Here is a 23470-nt window from a genome sequence, read left to right on the forward strand (position 1 = left end):
TTTGAAAAGTTAATTATGGGCGTATGGTATTGTCTCTCGGTTATGACACCATATGCCAGGTGGTAAAGTGTCCAAGCTGGAGAAGAAATGTACGAAAGTGGATGCCAAGTGCAGCTATGGTGCCAGTCCTGGAATGTAGATGGCAGAACACTGGGGATGGTGTCTCACTGACACTCATGACAGGTCAGGAGAAGCTCAGAGCGAGGGCCACTTCAAGTCTACAGCAAAACTCACAGCAGGGTTGGTGAGCAGAGGTGCCAACCCAGGTGCTCAGAAATATAGTGACTCAACCCTGAAGACATCAGGCTAAGTGGGATAAGCCAGTCCCCAACAAATACTGGGTAAGTCCACCTAGATGAGACACCTAGAGAAAAAGTAGATGGTGGTTGCCAGGGGCTGGGGAAATGGAGAGTGGTTTGATGGGCACGGGCTTTCAGTTTTACAAGATGAAAAGACTTCCAGAGATTGGTTGCAAACAAGTGAATATACTTAATATCACTGAACTGTATACTTCAAAATGGTTAAGACAGTAAATTGTGTGTGTATTTTACAGTTAAAAAAAATTACTGTGGCAGCGGGGTCCCTGACGTGGAAGGATGTGAGAAGGGCTGACTTCAACTCCCAACCACTGGCATTCCATCAGGGACCAAATGGCAGCCTCCCCGAGCCTGGAAAGGCCATACATTATTCAGGCTGGCTGCACAGTGAGGTTCTCCTGGAGCCCTTCTGGCATATTCCAGGGGATTCTGAGAGATCAGGGAATAGATCCTACAGAGAAATCCCGTGCCTTGTGACAGTCATGGGGTGCAAAAATGAAAGGGGTTTCCATGGGAGGTGAGCCCCCTATTACTCAAGGAGCTTAACTGTACCACCTGGGATCGCCCGCTGCACCGTGGGGCTCCAAAGCGGAATGGGCATCCCTCCACTGGGGCCAAGGGGCCAGTGGTCTAGGGAGGCCCATTCAGGTGCTCTGCCATGAAGGGATTTGTAAAGTTCGGTGAATTACTCTTAAGGTGTCAGCACACTCAAGTCAATTCAAGGAGTGAATACTGAGCACCTGCCAGATCCCAGGCTCTGGGTGTTCTCTTCCACTCCTTTTACTAGAAACAGACAGCATATCATACGTGCGTTCCAGGAGTGCTGCTTCCGAGAGACCTGGTATGTTCACCTCTCTATGCCCCAGGCCTCCTGGTGCCCATAAAAGCTTCACAAACATCCACCAAATACCAAATGGTGCTTAGAGTTGATTCTAGTTTCGCATGAGTGACTGGAATAGCTTTAACTTCCTTTTGACTCTAAAGTTCCATGCTTCCATGTTCAGCAATTGATATGAAAAGTGGAAGAAGGGCAGCAGAAGACTCTAAGAAAGGTCAATGTTACTTTTTTTTTAAAATCACCTATTACCTAGCTCCTCCAAAATATCCATCCTCTAGTTTTCGAATTGTTGAAAGAACAGCAGAATGAATATCTGAGCCATCATTTGCTAAGGGGGGAAAAAAAGATGAATTAGTTTACTTAATCTGTGAATACTTTTAGGGGGCATGCATCAAAATGTTTTCATCAACACAATCTAATTAAAATATGTGTGGCACAGAAGATTCCCGAGCTGAGACACCTAGCTGCTAAGAACCCCCTTTAGTACTTAGCTCTGTCTACGGGACTCATTTTAAACATTTTGAAAAGGGCCCAAACCAACAGTGGGACATGAATCAGGCAGATCATGTTCATGGAATTACTGAGCATGGTATGGGTGATGGGGAAGGTGAGCGTGGGTCTGCCCGTCATCCGCCAGCAGGTGCACAGGTAGGCCAGCTCGATCCTCAGCATCTCCACGATCATCTCGTTGTCCAGCGCCAGGTAGAAGTGATGCTGGTCGGTGAACTGCAAGTCAGAACAGGCCAGGTAAAGGGCTGGCCTTCGTTTCCCTCGGTACAACCCTAGCTGTCATCCATGGCAGCACTAATCCTTGCATTTTGTTTCCAGAGAAGAGGCTCAATCCTGGCTGTAACTCGCCCCCATCATGGGGTGCTCCTCACAATCAGACAAATCACTGTCACCTGCCCAGGAGTCGTGGCTACATTAGCGTTAGTGTGGGAGGGAAGGGTGTATGGCTAGATCTATTGTACAGCTCCCCCAATGGGGATTAAGCACCAGGCCGAACACTGCTGTCCCTGAAAGGAAATCAGTAACTCCTTAATCCCTATGCCAGCCAGGGCTGCTGGGCTCAGAGATGCATTCCAAGTGAGGCCCTTGAGAGCAGGTAAGATGTGGAGACCATGTTTACCTGAGTGATGGCCTGGTTAACGTGAACTAGAGGCGCTGTGGCCTGATGTTGAAAACCATATAGCTGTCCTGGCCTCTGGACCAGTGCACACTCAGCTCTAGTCTGTAATTTCTTATGAAGGGAAATAACAAGATTTAAGTGAGCAGCACCAGCTAGGTGAAAAGCAGCAACTTGAGGCTATTGACCTATGACCTCACAACCAACTAGGTGCCCAGGTAGTGGGGAGCCAGGGGTGCTGTGCTCCACATTGACAAAGTGATCCCACAGTTGGCCTTTCCAGCTGCCCAAATGGATGAAAAAATGCTTGGTTTGGGTTCCATGGGACTAGTTACCTTTGGAAACAAAAACTCTGAAGAAAAGTTCCATCATCAGTATATTCAGGATCCCGTCAAGGGGGTCAGGGCCTGAAAAGTCAGACTGCCTATGCGTTAGGGGCTATTGCAGTTAGCGGCACAAGGGCTGCAAGTCAAGTGACATGTCACTAGCAAATCTGTGAAGCAGTGTGAGTTTCAATGACTGGAAGTGATGGCACGCTCAGCTCAACTGAAGTCACATTTACTGAGCACCTACTATGAGGAAAGAACTGTACTATGTACCAGGGGTCATCTTATGTCTCTATTTGAACACATTCTGCCACATTCAAAGTAGCTCACCAGACAGAAAAGAGAGCTTAATAAACAGATGCTTTGTTGGCTTGCTACTGGCCTGCTGGTCTCACCTGGGGTGTGAAAGTAAAGATTTGGTTCCGAATCACATATAGTTTAGATGTTCCAAGGACACCAATGTGCCGATATGGTCGACCACTCAATTTCATATTCTTATTTCGTCCTATTTAAATAAAAATTAAAAAAAGAGAGATACAAATACAGTTTCATCTAATCCAAGTGACTGTGGCTAAGGATGGGCTTATTTATATGTTAAACAATGCACTTTGGGGTTTGGTTTTTCTACTATTGTTGTCTTTCTTTGAGACAAGAATGAATTAAAAACAAATCCCACCCCCTTCTTTTCATGCACGTGTAAGAACAGCACCTGGTGCAACATCTATATGGAATGAAACTATTAAAAGGGCTTTATTGATGTTTACTTTTTATTTCCTTAATATTGAACCATAATCCTAAACAAAGTCAGAAAAAGAGAACTCCCTTTACATTTTAATGGGTAGATAAGCAATTTTTAGTCTATGGATAAAATTTAGAAACATTATCAAGACACAAATGACAGCTTCAATTGTGAATTTTCAAAGGTGGCTCCTTATTTTACAACAGATCTGACGAATTGCACGGCCAGCCTGTGGGGCATCCCCTGAACGGGCATTAGAAGAATGTGCATGCTGGCCTTTCCTCTTCCCATGGAAGCAGGCAAACCGCTGGCTTTAGTGTTTTGCCCAATTCTTCAGAATTTACACTATCAGTCTCCCCCAGACCCCAAACCCAGAACCCAGATGCCCCCTCACCCAAAATGCTCTGCTACTTGCCCAAACCTACCAAGCTTGGCGTATATGTGACTGAGAATCCGGCCTGGCTGGACTCGGATTGGATTAATGTCAGCAATACTCTGGACATTCACCCCATGTTTCTTCAGCAGCTCCTTAATGTGGTGGTTTTCTGCCAGAATAGTCACTGTGAAAGAGAACACAGCGTCTGTATTAGACGGTGGCCCTCGGCCCCTCACGTGGACGTGCACCTTGTCTGTTCTTGTCTCCGGCCTGTGACAGACATGTGAGCACACTTTCCATGCCCCAGGTGGCTTTGAAAGGGACAGCACTTGTCCTCCCTGCTTCTCTCTGGCCTCCACTCCCCTCAACACCCACGATGCTTATTTATCACGTGCCCTCAGTGTGCAAGACCATCTGATGAGAGATGTCTAGAAATGGTCCCCCACAGGTCCCAAGCGGAATTACCCCATCTCAAATGGTGTCTTGCCTCCCTCTGGGTCTGCATTTATTCTAAACCTGTCTTGTGTTCATTCACACGGGGTCAGGAGTGGAAACATCTCCACAAGGGGGATAACCAAGAGAAGTCTGTGCCTCTGCCCTCTAAGGCAGAGAAGAGCAATATGGTGGCGTGTGCTAGCAGGGGATGCTCTGACCGAAGGGGAGGTGGGGGCAGGTTCCACCCTCTAGAGAGAAGGGAAAGTGGGTCTGCTAGTGGGTTGGTGGTAGTGGGGCTGCCTGGCTCACTGAAAGCATAGCATAGGGCCCAGCTGGTGGGGAAGAGCCACCCCAGAGCCAGGCCACGCACCCCCAAGGGGCTTATCCAGGCCCCAACTCCAGTGAGTGAGGCTAGGCATCTGGCTCTCCAGCAGAGAGGGAGCTCCAAGTGCCTGGGATGTGGGGGCCAGGGCAGGGGGGCTCAGACCCTGCACCTGCTGTACCAGTACTGCTGGCTTTTCAGAGAAGGGACAGTGCTTTGGCAAAGGAAAGGAGTCCTGGGAGAAAGGGAGTTTTGACCACAGAGAGCACGGCCGCAGCAGAGCCCGCTAGGAACTGGAGGGACACGGGGCAGTGCTCAGGCTGGAGGAAAATGACTTGGTTTTGTTAAGGTCGCCCCCTGAGTCCCACCACTGTACCCTCAGGCTGGCAGCACCTGAACTACAATACATGTAAGTGCTGCTAAGTTTGGAATGTTGCCTGTTTATATTTACATTGCACATGATGCTTTTTCAAAGTATTTTAATACCCATGAACTCTTCTGAGCTTCACAGCAAGGCTCTGAGGGGGACCCTTGCTGCTCAACTGGACAGCTGTAGCTGAGCAGGGACTGGAAGCTAATCCCCCAGGCCCCAGCAAAAGGGAACATCAGCCATGCAGGACTGGGTGAGTGGCTTGCCTTAATATCCACCTCTTTGGACGCTTCCAATGCCGTGCGGAGGTCCGCACGTATCAGAGCCACACAGTGGTCACTCTGTAGATGCGACTCTTTGAGAGCAGTGGTTTGACCGAGACCTGCAAGCCTGGTGATCTAACAGCTGCACGCAGAGAAGTTTCTGAAACTACATTTCCCCTTCCTCCAGGCCAGAGCCTCTGGTATTTTCTACTGTGTTCTATTCTATTACGTTCGGAAAAAAAAAACAAAAAAAAAAACAGTGCTTAGGACCTATCGACACATCCCAGCCTGCAGTTGGAAGAGTGGCTTTGTGGCTTTAAGGGATCACTTAGCAGCATGTGCCCTGGTGACGGGGTACAGACTGTGAGGTCAAGCTGGATCAGGCCACCTGGGTATCAACTGGGTTCCCACCTCCTGCTGTCAGCTGTGGGTCCTTGAGTAAGTTAACCCCTCAGCCTCATGTGTAAGATGGGGATGATAATCCTAACTGTCACAATCTCTTTCTGGTCAGAATGTTGTGATGGTTGGGTCTATCTCAGCAGGTACACAGTATCGGCCAGGTGATGACCTGCACGGCCTCTGCTGCATCACGGGCAGGCACAGCGAAATGAGTCTGAGGCCACAGAGAGGGCTGCCTGTCCTTCGTTCAACAGTTGTTTTTAATGTTATCAAGTGCATGGGTGTCAATCAACATAGAAGCTACAAAATACGGGCCTTGTCCTTAAGAAATGTACAGTATACTTTAGGGAACCCAAGGTGGAGACACCAAGCGCTATGATACTACCTGGTATATAAGCCGCTCTATGAGGCACGTGAGCTACTGGGGAGTCCTCCCTAGGAGGGAAAGTAGGGAGGGGAACCAGCCAGCTGGGTGCATACTATGCCTGGCCCTGCACTGAGGGCTTTCCCTGTGGATCTCAGTTCCTCTCAAGAGCACCCTGTGAGCCCAAGGCAGGGAGGTGAAGTTACATGGCGAGGTAGAGACAGCACCACAGCAGTAGCCCGGGCTGGCCTTCCACCCCTCTGGAAGGGTTGCTGGCTGGAGAGTAGGGGACAGGTGGAGGCAGGTGAAAACATGGGCCTACAGCTCTGGAAAGAAGTCAGACCTTCAAGGGAGGAACGAGCGAACCCTTGCTTGGGTTCTGAGTTTTCACCAGGGTCATGTTCTACTTTTTAAAGAATAGCAGTTATGAAAAGTGATACTCAATGAATGACTTGTGCCCTAGTTGCAATCAAGGTTCAGATTCAAGAAAACAATTTCTTTGTAGGAAGTAACTTTGTGGTTGAGAGTTGCTGAGTTATAGAATGTATTTCACAGAACTGATATATGCTAAAATATATATATATGCAATTTTTAAAAAATTCAATAAGAAACTAGGGAACAATTTGCTTTAAAAATAACACGGGTTTTATAAAGTGAAATATGACTAGTAAACATGCTCACAAACCTTGTACTACGACATCAGGCTTGACGGAAGTGGAAAATCTTCTATTTAAGGGATCAATTTCACCAGTGGCAAGGAATCCCTAGGAAAAGAGGAGCATTAACGCTATGAAATACTGATTAACTAAAATTTCACCTTAAACCTGAGCTTGAAAATAAAATATTTTGGGGCTCAAGATAGTATTTTATTCCTTTATATTTTTCAAGTCAATTGCTTATTTTCTCTGAACCGCAATATACCACTTAGGGAGTACTGATAAACGTATTGCATTTTCAGCAACTAGTTCTCCAGGGCTAGGCAAATATGCCACCCTTGTGTAAGCAAAAAGAACAAAGGTAACCGATGCTTCCTGAGCCCTTATCCCGTGCCAGGTACCATGCTGGGCCCTGTACCTGCACTCCTAACAGGTAGGCACTGCTATTGGCTCCATCTTACAGGTGGGGAAACCGAGGCTTAGGGTAAGTTGTAGAGTGGGACTTGGCCCAGGGCTGACTGTCCTAAAACACAAAGCTCCCCACCCCACCCGCTTACAGAGAGTACTCTTTGTATGTGGACATCCTCACATTATCTATAAATGATTGGAACCCTAAAAGAGGGGATCAAGGTATTCTGGGAGGTCTAAGGAAAAAATGGACCTAATGCTAAGCCCAGATGAGGGCCTTTTTAAGAGGAAGAAACAGAAGCAGAATTATTTTATGGTTTCCCATCTCACTGATACAGTAATCAGAGCTGGATGGTATCACAGAGATGATCAAGCCCAACCTCTTTACAGATAAGGAAACTGAGGCCCAGGGAGGTTAAGGGAACTGCCTGAGGTTATAGAGCTAGTTGCAGGCAGGGTTGGCTTTCCAAAGGAGATATATGCATTTTCCCTACTAATAAAGAGAAATGTGTAAGACCCAGTCTCTACCCCTAAGGACATGACCATGAAATTGGAGAGATGATCACACCCATGAAACAACTGCTCCATCTCTGAACCTAAGGGTCACCTGCACTGTGATAGCTTTACTCTGGTCCCTTCTACCACCAGTCACTGCTCGCCTGGGCTCTTTCTGCAATACCCCTCCCCAGGGGTCCAGAGCACTCAGCTGGGCAGGATCCCCTCAGGGAAGATGAACCCATCTGATAAAGTCGCCCACATTTTTAGTTGGCAAAAAAGCATTTGCATTTAAAAAACTTAAGCCTGGGGGCAAGAAAATGCTTAACAAGAAGGAATGAGTCAGAGGCAGTAGACCTTCTGTGTGGGGGTGTTGTGAGCTGAAAGAACATCTGATGGAAGGTTCACTACAGAAAAACCAGAACGCTGCCCCTGCCTGTGGAGAGCACTAGAGAGTCAGTCCTTTTGCTTCCTGTGTCGAGGACCGCGCTGGGGGTGGCTGAAAGCCAATGGAGGAGTTTCCCAAACCCTGTATCTTTCATACATGTGCTGATACCCACTGAGGAGCTTACCGCCTCCTGCTGACCATCAACTTAACCAAGTTCCAGCCACAGACCATGAATGCTGGTGCGAAGGGGGGTTGGGGGATGGACAGAGTGTTTGGCTTGCAGCTAACCCTGAAACGGTTTACTGCAAATACGGACACACAAGGCCAGGTCTCAAGTCTCAGAGCCAACCCCAATCTGTTGACTTTAAAGCCATGAAGATGCCAAAGACATTCATAGCCACACTGGGCAGAGAGCCCCTGTGCTCTTCGGGGTCCCCTGAACTTACAATCAGATGGTTTCCAGTCTGTGAAGCCCCCAAGTCCCCTACCTCTGCCAGCAGGGAGCTGAGGATGTACAAGGACTGACCCCACAGATGGGGCAGCTTCCCCAGAGGAACTCTGTCCACCGTGTGAGGATTCTTATACTCTTCATCTACCTGGCAAAGAGAGAAAAACCCAAGTCAGAATGTCAGAGGATAAAAAGGCCAACAGCATTGGACAGTGGGGAGTACACTGAAGACTTAGAAAACGCCACTCATTTGATCCTCCACACCAATTCTGTGCGAAAACTGGGCCAGGGAGGCCGAGACCCTTGCGGGGGGTGGCTAAAGGCAGCAGAAGCAGAACTCAAATCTAGGCCTGGTTCCAGGTCAGTGCTCTTCGCACAAGTACACAGATGGCAAAAGGCAGAGAGACAGGCACTGGAAGCCTGGGCTGCCTTCCTTGAGTGCAGCTCTGGGAAACAAGAAACTCCACAGCTCATGCTTCTGTTTGGCTGTATTACGGGTGCAGTGATCTAAACCATCAGCCTACAGCCATAGTAGTGCAGTGCTGGACGCTAGGTCAGGTTGCTATCTTGCTCTCCCCAAGGGTTCGTAAACTCTGTGCCTACGCAAGAAAGTTACCAGAAGGTGGCGCTACTTATTGAGGAAAAACAATTGTACTAGATCACAAATTTTCCATCAAGGACTCAAAAAGCTGAATCCATGAGGGGCTTCTGACTCATCAAAATAAGATACAGTTCTCTCTCTGATGGACAGTGCTGGCTACGTGTTGTAAGTACAACTTAGTCTGCAACTTTCTCTGTTGTAAACTCCATGCTGACCTTTGTGTTTTCAGTCATTACAATGTTCACTGGTTGAGGGTAATGTCAGTGACCACTTTCTTCCTCCAGAAAACATAAGCCAATTGAAGGAAATAGGAAACATTCATCTTTCTCCAAAGGGGAAAATTGTACCATGAGGCGAGTCATTCTCTACTTGTGGATTAATCAGTGATGTTATTACTATATTTATATTATATATATTAATAAAATTTGCTATATTAAACTGAGAAAAACTTAAGCTCATAAACTGAACAAAATTAAACGTCACTAGTAACCAAATAATCAAATAGGATAATATGTGGAGGGAGATTCTTCAAAAAGTCATAGTGGTTGTATCTGTGAGATCAGAGAGAATTATTTTCTTCTATAGAGTCCTGGATATTTTGCAGTGTGCAGGATTACTTATTACAATCAAACTGTATGTTAAAGCTTCGTGAAACGTAAGAGATGTTAAGACTGCACAGATCTGGAGTGGGAAATAGTCGATGCAAAGAACAGAAGGTAGACAAGGTGTCTGGATCAAAAGACAGCATGGCTCTGCCCTCCTTGCATCCACTGCCATCTCCTGCCTCCTTGCGGAGGTTGTGCCTCTCCCCTTCAGTCCTTCCAGTCTGCTTGCATGTCCTCTAACTCACCAGGCCTTTGCGGCCACCACTCCTCTGTTTGCCCTCCATCCCACGAACTTGCTCCTCTGACCCTCCCAGCCTGCAAGCTTGCAGAGGCAGAGCTGGCGTCATGAGCCCTTTGTGCCCCACTACCTAGTCTGCTGCCTGGTCTGGAGCAGCTGCTACATGCACATCTGCTGGGCACATCTGCATTAGTCTCCAGCTGTCCAACAGAGGCCCCCTGTGGGCAGCAGCACCTTGCAAAAGCATGTCCGGCTGAGGAAATGAGTAATGCTGAAACCCAGGCTGGCTGCCGCCTTGGCCCAGAGCTGTGGCCACTCCAAAGATGAGACTTTTTTTTCTAATTTGCAAAAAAGTACCATATGGGTTTAAGTGGCCCTCTCTGCAGTGGTCTCTACATGTTACTGATGTGATGGTTGAAACTTCCCAGCTGTCACCTGGAAGCATCCAACATAGACTGTGCTCAACATAAAAGAATGTTCAAAGTCAGTGCTCAGCTGATATGTAAGCACACTGGGGTAAAGGAGGATGTTGAAATGACAAGGTGAAGCCCAAAGGTCAGTGTGGAGTTTAGAAGAGAAGAAAGCTGCAGAGTAACTTTTTACAACATGTAGCCAGAACTGTTCAGAGAGAAAAGGAGGGCTTGCTTATAACACTGAGCCATTTACTACAGTCAGGAAATGTGCCTTTTAGTAGAACACAGATGGATGGTTATTCTCTACCATAAAACAGGTAAAATACCCCTAAAGCTATTTATTTTTCCTTGCTCTGCTTCCAGCTTCCAAATTACCTCCCATAACTAATTTTGTTTTGCCAGGTGCCTCAGAACTATTTGCTGAGGTAAACATTAAGCAAAAGGGGCACCTGAACACGTGTTTGCTAGGAACAACCCCTAGCTTCACCGTCAGCCCCTCCCCCACCGACACATACACATCATACATAATAAAATGAATACATTTGCAGGAAATCTAGGTCTCTAACACTCAGAGAGAAAACAGCCCCCGCAGGCTCCAAGGCCTGATGTGCACAGTGAGGGGCTCTCCTCTACAAATGCACTGCCCATTAGGAGGCAGCGTGGGGCTGTGGGGAGGCCCTGCCTTGGAGTCTGGTTCCAGGCAGAGCCCAGTGCTGTCTGAGCTCTGACAGGTTCCACAGCCTCTCTGAACTGAGGCAGATAATTTCAAAGACTCTTGCCAGTCCCCTGACCATGTGCTTGTGGGCCTAATTCAACCACAGAACCCGTAGACCCGAGCTGCTGCATGACAGCTTCTGCTGGGTTAGGATCTCCTGCAGGCCCTGCCAACCGGAGGAAAGACAACGCTCTCTGAAGTCTCCTCCTTCAGCAAATGCGATAATGAAGCTTTGAAGCAACAGGAATATTCGAAAGACAAAGAGCCTTGAATTCTTTCCTTCTAAACATGAAAGAGACATAAGGAAATCTTCCCATTAAGATATATAGGTCCACCATGACCCAATTTAGGAAACTGGATAGAACAAAACTATCTTTGGGCATCTTCTTGGAACTGGCCAGTTTCTCTCCCCTGGTATAGAACGGCTTTTAAGTGGTAACCCAAGCTCTAGCTCAGGAAATGCTCGACTCAAAGGAAGAGATTCTCAACTACCCCTATGCAGGCAGACCTCGGTTCCAGACCACCCCAATAAAATGAATATAAAGGAAGTCACATGAATTTTTTGGTTTCCCAGTGCATGTAAAAGTTATGTTCACACTATATTGGAATCTATTAAGTGTGCAATAGCATTCTGTGTAAAAGAAATGTATTTATCTTAATTTAAAAATACCTGACAAAAAAATGCTAATCATCATCTGAACCTTCATTGAGTTGTAGAAATAACATCAAAGATCACTGATCACAGGTCACCATAACAAATAAGAATGAAAAAGTTTGAAATATTGTGAGAATTACCAAAATGTGACATAGAGACACCAAGTGAGCAAATGCTGTTGGAAAAACTCGAGGAAAGGTTGCCACAGACCTTCAGTTTGTTAAAACAACAACAATAACAACAAAAACCAACCAAACAAAAAAGCACTATCTGTGAAGTTGCTGTCAAGCAAGGTGTGCCTGTACGTCTCTCCACTCCCCCAAGGAGATTGTCTGGTTTCTTCTTCCATGGAAACGTGTGAGAACATGGTGCCCAACAGTGTTTTGTGCTTTTTAGGGCCTGTTAGGCCTTGCACTCAGGATAGGGACAGGCATCGTCTGAAGGTCCTCAAGTGACGCCTCCCTTGGGTACCTGGGTGAAGCATGGCTCCAAAGCCATTCTCCTGGATAGAACACTACCGAAGGCTTTAGAAACCACTTCTCCTGGGGAGAAAGTGTTAGGTCTGAAAGGCGCATGAGAAATACCAAAAGGCCAAGCACCACCTCACTTCGTTCCAGATAAGCAGCACCTGGTTACCTTGTTAGGCGGGATGGCATAGAGTTCGGGCACCAGGTGGATCCCATTCTGGCCTCTGATTAATATCCCCTCCAGGGCCTCTCGGTATTCTTGGACCTGGAAAATAGCCCCATCCCCCAGGATATGCAAGAGGGGTCGTTAGTGCTGTAATGGCAGTGCAACACAGAAAAACAGCTCTCTCGGCAACAGATTAGAAGTAGGACCCAGGGCTAAGAAATGCACACATGCCTTTAGCTCAAGGAGTACAGGAGGAACTGGAACTCTTGCTGACAGCAAATGTTACGAGGAGTTAAATGCGGCTCATAATTTTTCTGTGTTGCATTTAACTCATGATTTAAATATTTCACTCTTAACTTCTCACATATTTAAATTTTGTCTCACCAGCTAGACTATAAACGTCTTGGAGTGGAGGCCAGCTCTTAAGCGGTACATCCCATTCCCACCTGTTGGTAATTTTCCACTTAAAAAGCCCTCGTTCAAACATTTATTGCTCAAGAAATATCTGCTGAAGGAATCAGATGTGAGGAAAAGTGTACATACTATGATCCATGTACCCCAATTCTGAGGTTGCGCTACTCAATACAATAAAGGTTGTTGATGTAAATGTTTCCATTAAATTAAAAAGGCAGTGATAAAAACCTATATATTAAAAAGGAAATGAAGAAACAGAAAAAACCCTTAACCAGCCACCCAGCTATTTAACACATTTCATCTTTGGAGAGCCCAAATGCCTTCCAGATCTCATTTTCTTTTCTTTTGAAATGCATGGACAACAAAGCCTGACACGGTGCATCCTTTTTAAAATGTCACTGGGCAGCAAGTGGAAGAGATAGTACAAGCAAAGAGTAGTAAATTCTGTGGGACCTAGAAAATGAAGTACTAAGTACAGGCTTTTCTGTCTCCTTAGCTTTTTGTTTGTGACAATTGTCAAACTTGTTCATAATTGAAATTCCAACTCAATCCTTTTGAGATCTTTAAGTCTTGGGATAAAAAAGCAAACATAAGATCCATGATAATCACTAAAGCATAAGAGTAAGACTCAATCATGGGGAAATATTAATATTTCAAGCTTAATGATGCTTCTGAAACACCTCGGCATTCCTGAGCGATGGCAGCTTTCAAAAACTAAAACGAATCTTAGATTACATATCCTACCCCAGAACATGTGATCTGAGGAGGCTGCACTTCCCCCCCAAAGCAATCAGGAAGCCATTCAAAGCTTTTAAGTAAGGCAGTAGCATAATCTGTTTTTTAATAAGATCACCTTGGCAGTGGTGTGGAGACACAGCAACAAGCGAGGCTGGAGGCTGGGAGACCAGTTAGGAGGCTGATACATTAACCAAGACATTAGCTGAGAGTACCTTTAAACTAGAGCTGAAGACGGCAAAACCACGGCTGGTCTGAAAAGAGCGGCAGCAACAAAACCTGTCTGCGGAAGACTGTAATGAGCCCAGCCTCCTCGGCCTCAGCCTTATGTAGTCCCCTCCCCTTGAGTGCCTTGTGATAAAAAGCCCTCAGATGTAACAGATTGGGTCAGGCTAATCAACAGTGTCCAACTGGGCATGCCTGAGTGACCTTTTGCCGTCAGAGGGCTGAAAACTCCACCCTCAGAGCGCGCTCAGGACCTCCATTTTGGACCGTGCAGAGGCCTGGAGTTTAGCTACGCTTGTGGAGAATGATGATTAGCTCATCTTTTTCCAATCAGCTTTCCCCATGCCTCAGACTGCCCTGCTGCTTTATTCTTTACCCCATAAATACCCCGAGCCCCTTGCCGTGGGGCAGGCAAACCTGAGACTTGTTTGCAAGTAAACCCTCTCTTTGCTGCAAACCTTGGCGTCTCAGAGTTTTGGCTCGCTGGGCTCTGGCAAAACAAACCTTCTTTGGTAACAACAGCTGTTCAACAGCAGAATGCAACAGAAGTGCCATTCTGCCAGTTCTGGGACTAAGCTTTAAGAAAGTTTGGCAGCTTCTGTTTTTGCATTCTGAGAGAAGACGATGACCATGTGAAAAGCCTCACGACCCACAGGCTGTGAGGAGCCCAAGCTAGCCACATTGTGGGGCGCTCAGGCCCAGGCCAACAGCTAGCATCAAGCTGCCGGCCGTGTGAGGGGGGCCGTCTCGGAAGTAGATCCTCCAGCCCCACTGAACCGTCCCAGCTGACACTAGGTGAAGCAGACAACCTGTCCCTGCTGAGCCTTGCTCAGATTACAGAATAATGAGCAAATAAAATAGTTATTGCTTTAATTCATTCAGTTTTGGAAAAGTTTGTTAAGCAGCAGTAGGTAACTAAAACAGTGCCCTAAATTCTTGCATAACCCTATGTTCTAATAATAATCATCACACCACTGGAACGAAATTGCTGATTACCAACACAACACCCAGCATTTTCTCACCTGAACGGCATCACCGTTGAAGACCCCATCAATTATGAAATACGTCCAGAACACAGGCCATTCACATTCAATGTTTTCAAAGAGCTTTAGTTCAGCAGGATCATAATGCAGTCGGTTTGGGTCCTGGAACCAAACAGGTAAACCCTCTAAAAGGGGATGTCGGGTTATATACGTAATACCATTGTTACTCACTGGGTCTCCCTTGCTTTCTGATTCAATTCAGCTTTGAAGCTGGTATGATTAGGATTCTACTATAATGAGGAGATGCTCTTTTTGGCAGTTTTCCATGGTAAAATTTCAGAGAAGTAAACCAAGTATACACAAGACCCTCTGGTACTTTATTAAGCTTTTTATATTTCTGTAACAAATAAATAGCAATTTGCATCTCAGTGCTGCGCAGACTATCTGTTTTACTGATACCATTTTATCAGTCACTATGGCAAAGGAACCCAAGGAGGAGGCTACAGTTGGCCTTTTAAAAAACGTGTGAGCCACAGAACTGTTTGTCCTTGTGTACAAGCTGTTTTAAACGACCAGCTTGCTGTCCTCCTGATGATCTTACTATTTTATTGCCTTACTCTAGCTTGCTGATTCCAAAATTAAGACTTCCCTTGCCGATATTCCAAAATGTAATTTTTATAATCAAAAGAGGGAGAACACCACAGTGGCAACTTAGATATGAAGCAGTTAAGGAATCAGAAGAAACAATCTTTAAATACAACCTCTCTTGGGGTTTTATAACCATCTCGAAGGAAGCGACAGCATCCATAACGCCCCTAAGAAGATAAAGAAAAAAGGTGCATTTGATGAAACATAAGAATTTCTTTGCCTTTTTGATTCAAGTCAGCCCTTCACCTTCTTTCCCATGAATCTTTTAGTAACGAAATGACTACCATGCACACTTTGCTATCAGTACAAAAAGTTATTTTAAAGTAATAAGCAAAGTAAATTCAGATTTGATCAGTGCTTGGAAGGGAATACCAAAACTTCCCACTAAAGTATCAGGAATGCAAGAGGTCACTGAATCAACATCCTTCCATTGTGATTTGCTGCATTGTGTAAAGATGCTGAAGGACCCTCACTGCTTGGAGAAGCCGCCCAGACAGACATGTGGATTGGCCTGCTTCTATTTGAAAGACTGGAAAGCCACAAGGACATTCCAGATTCTTCACAGTTAGTTAGGCCCTGGATGCAAAGGAGCCTGCTTCCTGCAAGAGGTAGGGCAGGGAGGTGGTGGGGCTTCCTATGGCTTAGGGCCCTGGCTGCTGGTTTTCCTGTTGCAGGCTCATGTTCCTCTCAGGCTTCTTGGGTGTCAAGAAAGAAGGACAGTGGCAGTGTTCTCTTAATCTGCCTCCCTAATCCCTGAATCACACTGTGAGGTGTCCATTCCCCATATCTTAAGTGCATGGGGCTGCTCTAGCACTGGCTGTGGAGGCCAGCAAGCTCCTTGTGTCCAGCCCCACAGTGTTCGGGGTGTCCTGGTGAGGCCCAGTCTAGAAGCTGCACCCCTTGAAACACTTCATTCCCTACCTTAACTCCCTGCCTACTTCCCCAAAACAAAGAGGTTCTGTTTTCCCCACTGGCCCCTGGCTGAGGCAGCGCCTTCTTTGGGGGATACAGTGGGAGACCCTGTACCCCTTTGTTTACAAAGGCTAAAAGCATTTTTCACCAAATCTCAAGAGGATCATCAACATGCAGATTTCACTTTAGGAAACTTACCTTCTTTGATCATTTTACTGATAACTTCAGTTGGCTGCAGTATTGAATAACCTTCCCAATTTGGTGTAATGTGTCACAGTTCCTGCATTTCACCTCAGAGCAGGGATTTTTTTAACCTCAGTTTAACTTTGGGATCGCCAAGTCTTCAGAAATTGTGTGAACAGTTTGAGGATATTGGGACATATGCATTGTTTTTTGGCAGGGACTTTATAGCTTTCAAGAGATTCTTGAAGGAGTCTGTCTGTGATCTCCAAAGGGTTAAGAAGCTCTGCCTTAGAAGTACAGGAGTGGTACTAATTGGGATTCAAAGGTGCCATCTTGAGTTGAAGCTCTGCTACTTAGAAAGAGAACAAGGCACTGATCACTCTGTGACTTCTTTTTCTTACCTCTACACTCAGCTTTGGATACCTCCCTCTGTGGGTCCACTTAGATACTAAGCCACTGACCTCATAGAGAACCAAGGCCTGGGTGAGCTGCTCCATGTCACTGTCTGAAAGGGGCACTTTACAGAGGGCAGAAGGGCACCAGCATGACCAATGCTTACCTGGAGCTTGGAAATAATTTCATTTTTGGTCACATTCACAAGGTTCACATCTTCCACTGCAAAGGCCGGGAAAGAAATAATGGAAAGAAGCCCAGCATCAATCTCCTTAGACGTCGATGCTCTTGGCAGCATGGAGAAGAGAATAGACTGAAGGAAAAACAAACAGGTGGCTTTAACCTGGGAAGTACTAATAGTGACAAACAGTATCTAGAGACTACGACTTTACCCCAAGGGAACATCTGAATGAGTCTGCCAATTTTAGTAGAGCTTTTTCCTACCAACATAGCCCTTGCTGGGTGACCTTGCCTACCCAGCCAATGCTTCCTGTTCCTTGCAGGAGAAAAGGGGGTTGGGGAGAGTGGTGGTATGCCTGGAACCCATGCTGAGAACTGTGTGTCTCCCTTCCTTCCATGCCTTCTGTTGACCTTGCTGGGCCTTTAGGACACACAGAAGAGGAGCTAAGGACTACCTTGTCAGCAGGCTAGTGTGTCCTGGCTGTAAAGAGAGAGACAGAGAAGAGAACACATAAAGGGCCAGCATGGAGAAATGTCTGGCTTCTGTGGAATGTGACCAGTTGGACTGGGTGACCCAAGAGCCACTTCAAGGAGTCAAATCCAGAAGACCACATGAACAGGCAAAAAGGTTTAGTTGAAACAGAATTAATTTAGTCCTAGAAAGAATGGGTTACTTAGTGGCACTATAATATAGCCTCAATTATAAGGTGGTTGCATTAGGCATTGTAAACTAAAGGAAGGTGAAATTAAAAAGAAAAGTTCAGTAAGGGAAGGGAGCTAACACTGGGATCTAACATGTATAGACATGGGACTAGACCCCTGCAGACATAAGCTTATCAAATCTTCCATACAAAGAAGGAACTCGAGAACTATGTCCAATTCACACATGAAGACTCAGATACAGAGATTCAGGCTGAAGAGCATGAAGCTAGTCTGTGACAGAGCTAGGATTCTAACCCAGGCCCAGCTGGCTACAGAGCTCATGCAAATTCCACTAGGGTCTGCACATCTATAAGATGCATACCAGCTTGACTTTATTAAACCTTACCCCAAGATCTAGCAGATTCCCCATTAAGGACTATTTAATGGGGGAAAATGGAATGAGCTAGAAGTAGGGGGTACATATAGGGGAACCCTTCAGCTTCAGAACAAAGCTTCATTTTCTAAAGCCAACTGACCCCCAAGCCCAGTTCTTGAACTAGTCACTGCTCCTAGGCTCTCTCTGCCTGAAACATATACCCCAACCGGAAGGAAGCTCTCTGCTTACAAGTTTGTATGTATCTCATTCCCACAGCCCCAGCATAGTACCTGACACACAGGGAGCCCACACTACAGAAGAGTTTGCTGATTTGCCAGCTACTAGTGACCTACTATCCACTAAATGCATTAAATCACACCTTTCTCTGACCTGTATTCCATAGATGTTCTACTAATTTGCCATTTCTCCCATATCATCTCTCCTCCACCATCCGTTCTGCCCCTCCCCATTCTCTCCCCAAGTGAGCTACTGCTTGCTAGTCATCTAATTTGGGGACTTCATGAAATAAACCTGAGAGAAAACCACCTATATGCTCAAAAAACATAAAACAGATTTTGCCTCCAACAAAACAAGGTTGCCTTGATTGTTGCCTCCATATATACATCATCGTTGTGTCTTATGTTTGCACAGTACTTTCTTACAAAGTACTCTGACAAACTAAGTTGATTTACTCTGATCCTTATGACTGCCTTGTGCAGGAGGAGGGGAAGGTATCAGTATGCTCATTTTATGAATGAGGGAACTGAAGCTCAAAGAAGCCAAGTACCACCAAACTAGGAAGGTGAGGAATCTGAACTGGAGCCCAAGTCTTCCACTCCATGGGTCTCCTTCCCTACTCTCTGGAATGTGAGAGGTTTGAGCCATTACCTGGCAGTGTTCGACCTCATCGGGCAAGACGTGGATCACGGACTTGCGTCCTCCATGGGCTCCAAAAAGGTCCAGTTCGTCAATTGCCTCCAGGGCTGCCTACAAGCACAGATATGAAAGACTTTCTCATTCTAGTAAACATACACTCCTATATCTGGTACTCCATTTTCATTAAGCAATCTAGCATATACATTTCCCCAAAGGTGATGAAACCCATCTTTAATCCGGCTAAAGCGTCCTATGCTCGTGTTCTATCCTTATTTTCAGGGGATAACAGCTTTCCTGTGTTTTGCTACTCATTGCAGGAACAAGAAAGAAAATAGAAAATCATTTCCCAAAATTAAACGAGTATTCTATCAAAAAATAAAATATTAACAACATAGCATTGTGTGTGTAAAGGGTGGGGGGGGTAGCTAAGTTCATGGTCGGCTTTTCTTTCACCTATTTGAGCAGTTAACTTCTAACATTAGCATATTTGGCGCTTAAGAAAGTTAATTCTTTTAGTAGTAAGTATGTTTTCTGTCAGTTGACCTTAACAGAGCATCTTTATTGTTCATTTAAAAATTCTTGTTCTGGAGTCTTTAACTCTGTCCAAAATTATGCTTCACTCTTGAGGAAGAGGGGAGGGGGAGGCAGGCTAAATGTCCAGAACAAGAGACAGGTAAACTGGTGGCCAGTAGGCTGAATCTGCCCCACCAGCATGTTCTGCTTGGCCTGAGGAAATTTTTTAAATGATTTTGGATTACAATACCTTTAGAGAAAGTTCCCAGTGTCCCCAATACTCCCTGATAGTTTTCTATCTGGCCGGCTTCTCTTGTTTATGTTACTCACCAGACCTGACCCTGCAGACTCAAACTTGTGAGCCCTGCCCTACAAAGTGGTCATGTTCTTTAGCCCTCTTCATGACCCAGAAAAGAAGACTGGATATCATACCTCCAGCTTCTTAGAAAACAGTAAGAGCTTAGACTCGTGCATGGTAACAGTGGATAATGAGGAGGGAGTGCACTTATTTTCAGGCACGTGCAGATTTCGATGTAGGAAACCTACATTCTTTTCCTATAATTTTAGCTGGCTGGGGTACATGTGCTACTTGAATTTCACACTTGCTGCTGACTTTTGAAAAATATGCTAATCAGATTAAATCCAAACCTCTAATGATAAGAACCAAATCAAAGCAGTTAAAGACACACAGAAGGAAAAACAAACAGGATGAGACCATCACCTTGGCCATTCCTACAGAGCTTGCATTCAATTCTGGAATGCCCTGATTAGTCTTATCTCCACGTTCCCACATTCCATAATCCTGCAGGGAAAAAAAAGGTAGTAATCAGAGCAGGAAAAAGAGGTATATGAGAAGTGCTATGGAAAAATGACCCCTTTATGTCACTGGATACCTCTTCTCAAAGGCTACCAAATTCATGGCTTTACATACTCAGGCTGTGTTCTTTCTCGATTTCAGTTCATTTGATAGCTGTGTAGAGTTTTGGAAGTAAATATTCAAGTGGAACAAAAATGCATGCAAAGACACTCTCAATTTTCTTATTTCTAAAAGTTATTTGTAAGAAACTCTTGATAAGTAGAGAACAAAATATTTTATCTTAAAATAAAAGGCTGCCCCTTTAGTTAACTAATCCTTTTGAACTTACATTAAATTGTTAGATGGAATAAAGAAACTTTAACAAATGGGTTCCAACTAGGTGAAGCCAATGAAACCATTTAAAATAATTTAATACCTATTTCTAGCATTACCTCTGGTGAAAAAAAAATGCTTAGCAAGTAATGGGAGCGGAAGTCAAATTTTGAAACAAATGAATATGAATTGGCTTAGAACAGCCTGTTTACCTAGAGGACTTGATATATGCATACTTAACTTTTATAATTCATATTTTCACTTAAGAAATCCAAGCACTGGATATCGTTTTGAAATAATGCTATATGTACTATTGAAAGATTACAACCCAAGAACAGGATCAATGCCAAATTTTTGGTATTTATTATTATTAGAGAAAGATAAATATTTTGAAAATGTGAAAATTTAGATATAGACACACTGGAGCGGCTTCAGGCTCTCCCGTGCCATGCAGGCCTTGGAGCTGAGCCCCAGGACCCCTTCTTTCAGTATTCCTCCCATCTGGGCATTTCCGCTCCAGCCCATTGTCACTCCAACCCCAGAGCCAAGTGACTCATCCTTAAAAACTGCTTTGATCAGCTCACTCCCTGGCCTAAGAGTATAAAATGATAAACTTTATTCCCTAGTTGATCACCTTCAAATCTCTCTCTCTGGATGGCCAGACATCTAGTATTCAGCTCCACCTCTTGCCTGCCCACAAGCTGACTTTACTTTCTACTATTCTCACGTACTCAGCTGCCACCCTAAGAATACTCCTTCACTCTGCATCCCCTTCCCCAAACACCCCTCCCACACTCACAGCCTGTTCCTGCCTCCCAGCTACTCCTGCACCCTCTTCCCTCTCTTCTGTTGATCTAAACCCTACTCATCTGCCAAGGTCCAGCTAAAGTCCCGCCCTTTCCCAAGTTTATTTAGACCAGGGTTTGTCAACTTCAGCACTATTGACATTTGGAGCCCGATCATTGTCTGTTGTGTGGGGCTGTCCTGGGCACTGTAGGATGCTCAGCAGAATCCCTGGCCTCTACCCACTGGATGCCAGTAGCACCCTCCTCAGAGTGACAGCCAAATATATCTCCAGACATTGCCAAATGTCCCCTGGGAAGGGAAGATGGCCCCTGGTAGAGAATCACTGCTTTAGACCTAGGGTCAGCAAACTACGGAACCTTGGACCAAAACTAGTTTTCCACCTGTTTTTGTAAATAAGGTCTTCTTGGGAACACAGCCACGCTCACGAGTCCATGGGCTGTCTACCGCTGCTCGTGTGGTGCAACGGCAGAACTGAGTAGCAGCAACAGAGAACATAGAGACCACAAAGCTGAAAGTATTTACCCTGTGGCCTTTTACAGAAAAAGTTTGCTAATCCTTGCTTTAGACCACAGTGGCTTTTTTTTCCCCAAACAAACAAACTCTTACCCTTTCCTTACTGCCCTCGTGGTCAGCTTTGCACAGTTTAGTTGTTCTCTAGAAGCGAAACTCCACCCTCCATAGCAGACAGAAGCCTGGAGGAACTGGGTTTATACACATTTACACCCGCACACACCTGGCCCTGGGCACACATCTGGCTCCGGCCCCTCTACCTGTGGGCTGCCTGACGTCATCCCCACGGCGCCCCAGCTCCTACCAAGGCGCTGATGCTGTTGCCCTTCACCCTGTTTCAGGCCGGCCTGTGGACGTGCTGCAGGATATTTTAGGGTTTTATTTAAAATAAGCATAATGGATTCAAACAGAGCATGCGGCACATTCCAAAAACAAAAACTCCCCAAATGAGTCCCTGGACAAAAATGTACACTTTGTGTGCAGAGGTGACATAATCTTATGGCTCTAATCTTACTAACCTTATGACCAGCCCCAAACAGCCTGGTCCTCAAAGAGCTATATGATTTTTATTTTTTTGACACTGGGACACCTGAAAAAACCACTGGGTTTGACACTTACAGCGACTTTATATGCAGCTTCTATGTAAAAAACAAGATTCTGTATGAAGGCCACCTCGTCAAGGGTGAAAATAATACGTAAACCTAGTAGAGAAAAACAAACAATGAAGTTATTTTGTGAAGAGAGAGCTGCCAATTACAAATTACAAATAGGAAATAAATCCTTTTACTCCCATTTTCATTCTTCTTACTAGGACATCAAAAATTATCTGAAGTAAATCATAGCAGTTCATTTCTAATCTCAGAAGGAGGAAGGAAGGAAGGGAAGAAGGAGAAGAAGGAAAGAATAGCTCCACTTTTGTGTGTGTGCCTACAAGTAGAAAGGATTGAAAGAGATGTGGGGTCTTCAGGTATGTTAAATTTGCAGAGAGAGATTCCACAGAGCAAGCATTTTAGCCCAGAACAAACACTGTCCTTATCTTTGAGTAAGCCAAAGGGTGGGAACTATCCCCCAGTGGCAGACAGGGAAAGTAGAGCCTCCAGCTGCAGGAGACGGCCCTTCACCTCTTGGAAAGGCCAGCTCCCAGGACCTGCCCAGGGGGCTGCACCAATAGCTGAAGCAGGCAATGGCCAGGAGAGCTAGCTTTTGCTTCAGTCCCTGAATGTACAGCTTGCTATGGCAGACACATATTTTTAAGGTATGAATTCTTGAAGTTGGTATGGGTATAATACACTGTTACATCACTGGGGGTGTTTAACTAGTAAACTGTTCTGAGAACAATTTGGCAATAAGTATGAGTAGCCTTGATATCTAGCTAATGGAAGGAAACAAATAGAGATGGGGTCAAAGTGGGTACTATAACATAGTTATAATAGCAAAAAAAGAGAAAGAACAGTTAAACTAATTATGGTATATCCATTAGTAAAGTTGCAAAAATCATGTTTATGAAGAACATGCAATACCATGGGGGAAATGCCTAAGTTATAATGCTATGTAATAAAAAGACTATATTTATGCATACAATATGATCTTAAATATGTAAAAAATGCATAGAAAAAAAACTTGAGGAGACACAGTCAAATGAAAACTGGCAGTGGGTTTTTCTTTGTATTTTGTTATATTTTCCAAAATATGTACAGTGATCTCACACTAATTTTCACAACCAAAACGTATTTTTTTAAGTGCCTGGTTTATTCACAAAGCTATAAATAACAATTACTGATTTCTCCTATTTTTGGAGTTTCACATTTGTAGTC

At 45.1% G+C, this 23470-nt stretch overlaps 1 protein-coding gene across 5 annotated transcripts in view; it reads right to left on the reverse strand.

Moving 5' to 3' along the window:
- The window catches only part of PHKA2 (phosphorylase kinase regulatory subunit alpha 2), a 74359-nt gene that overhangs the window by 26169 nt on the left and 24720 nt on the right, over window positions 1-23470 (reverse strand). For all 5 annotated transcript variants that reach the window (XR_012504831.1, XR_012504830.1, XR_012504829.1 and 2 more), the window contains exons 5-17: window positions 22275-22357; window positions 19932-20012; window positions 18710-18808; window positions 16790-16936; window positions 15249-15302; window positions 14527-14649; window positions 12134-12229; window positions 8311-8418; window positions 6561-6639; window positions 3772-3906; window positions 3003-3112; window positions 1737-1881; window positions 1405-1483 (exon numbers count right to left, since the gene is read on the reverse strand). Coding sequence is in view for 1 of the 5 variants with exons in the window: in XM_074359770.1 (XP_074215871.1) it covers window positions 1405-1483; window positions 1737-1881; window positions 3003-3112; window positions 3772-3906; window positions 6561-6639; window positions 8311-8418; window positions 12134-12229; window positions 14527-14649; window positions 15249-15302; window positions 16790-16936; window positions 18710-18808; window positions 19932-20012; window positions 22275-22357 (1339 nt within the window). In the remaining 4 variants the exon portion in view is untranslated. The remainder of the gene's footprint in view (window positions 1-1404; window positions 1484-1736; window positions 1882-3002; window positions 3113-3771; window positions 3907-6560; window positions 6640-8310; window positions 8419-12133; window positions 12230-14526; window positions 14650-15248; window positions 15303-16789; window positions 16937-18709; window positions 18809-19931; window positions 20013-22274; window positions 22358-23470) is intronic.

Source organism: Camelus bactrianus, chromosome X (genome assembly GCF_048773025.1).
Source record: "Camelus bactrianus isolate YW-2024 breed Bactrian camel chromosome X, ASM4877302v1, whole genome shotgun sequence".
Taxonomy (NCBI): domain Eukaryota; kingdom Metazoa; phylum Chordata; class Mammalia; order Artiodactyla; family Camelidae; genus Camelus; species Camelus bactrianus.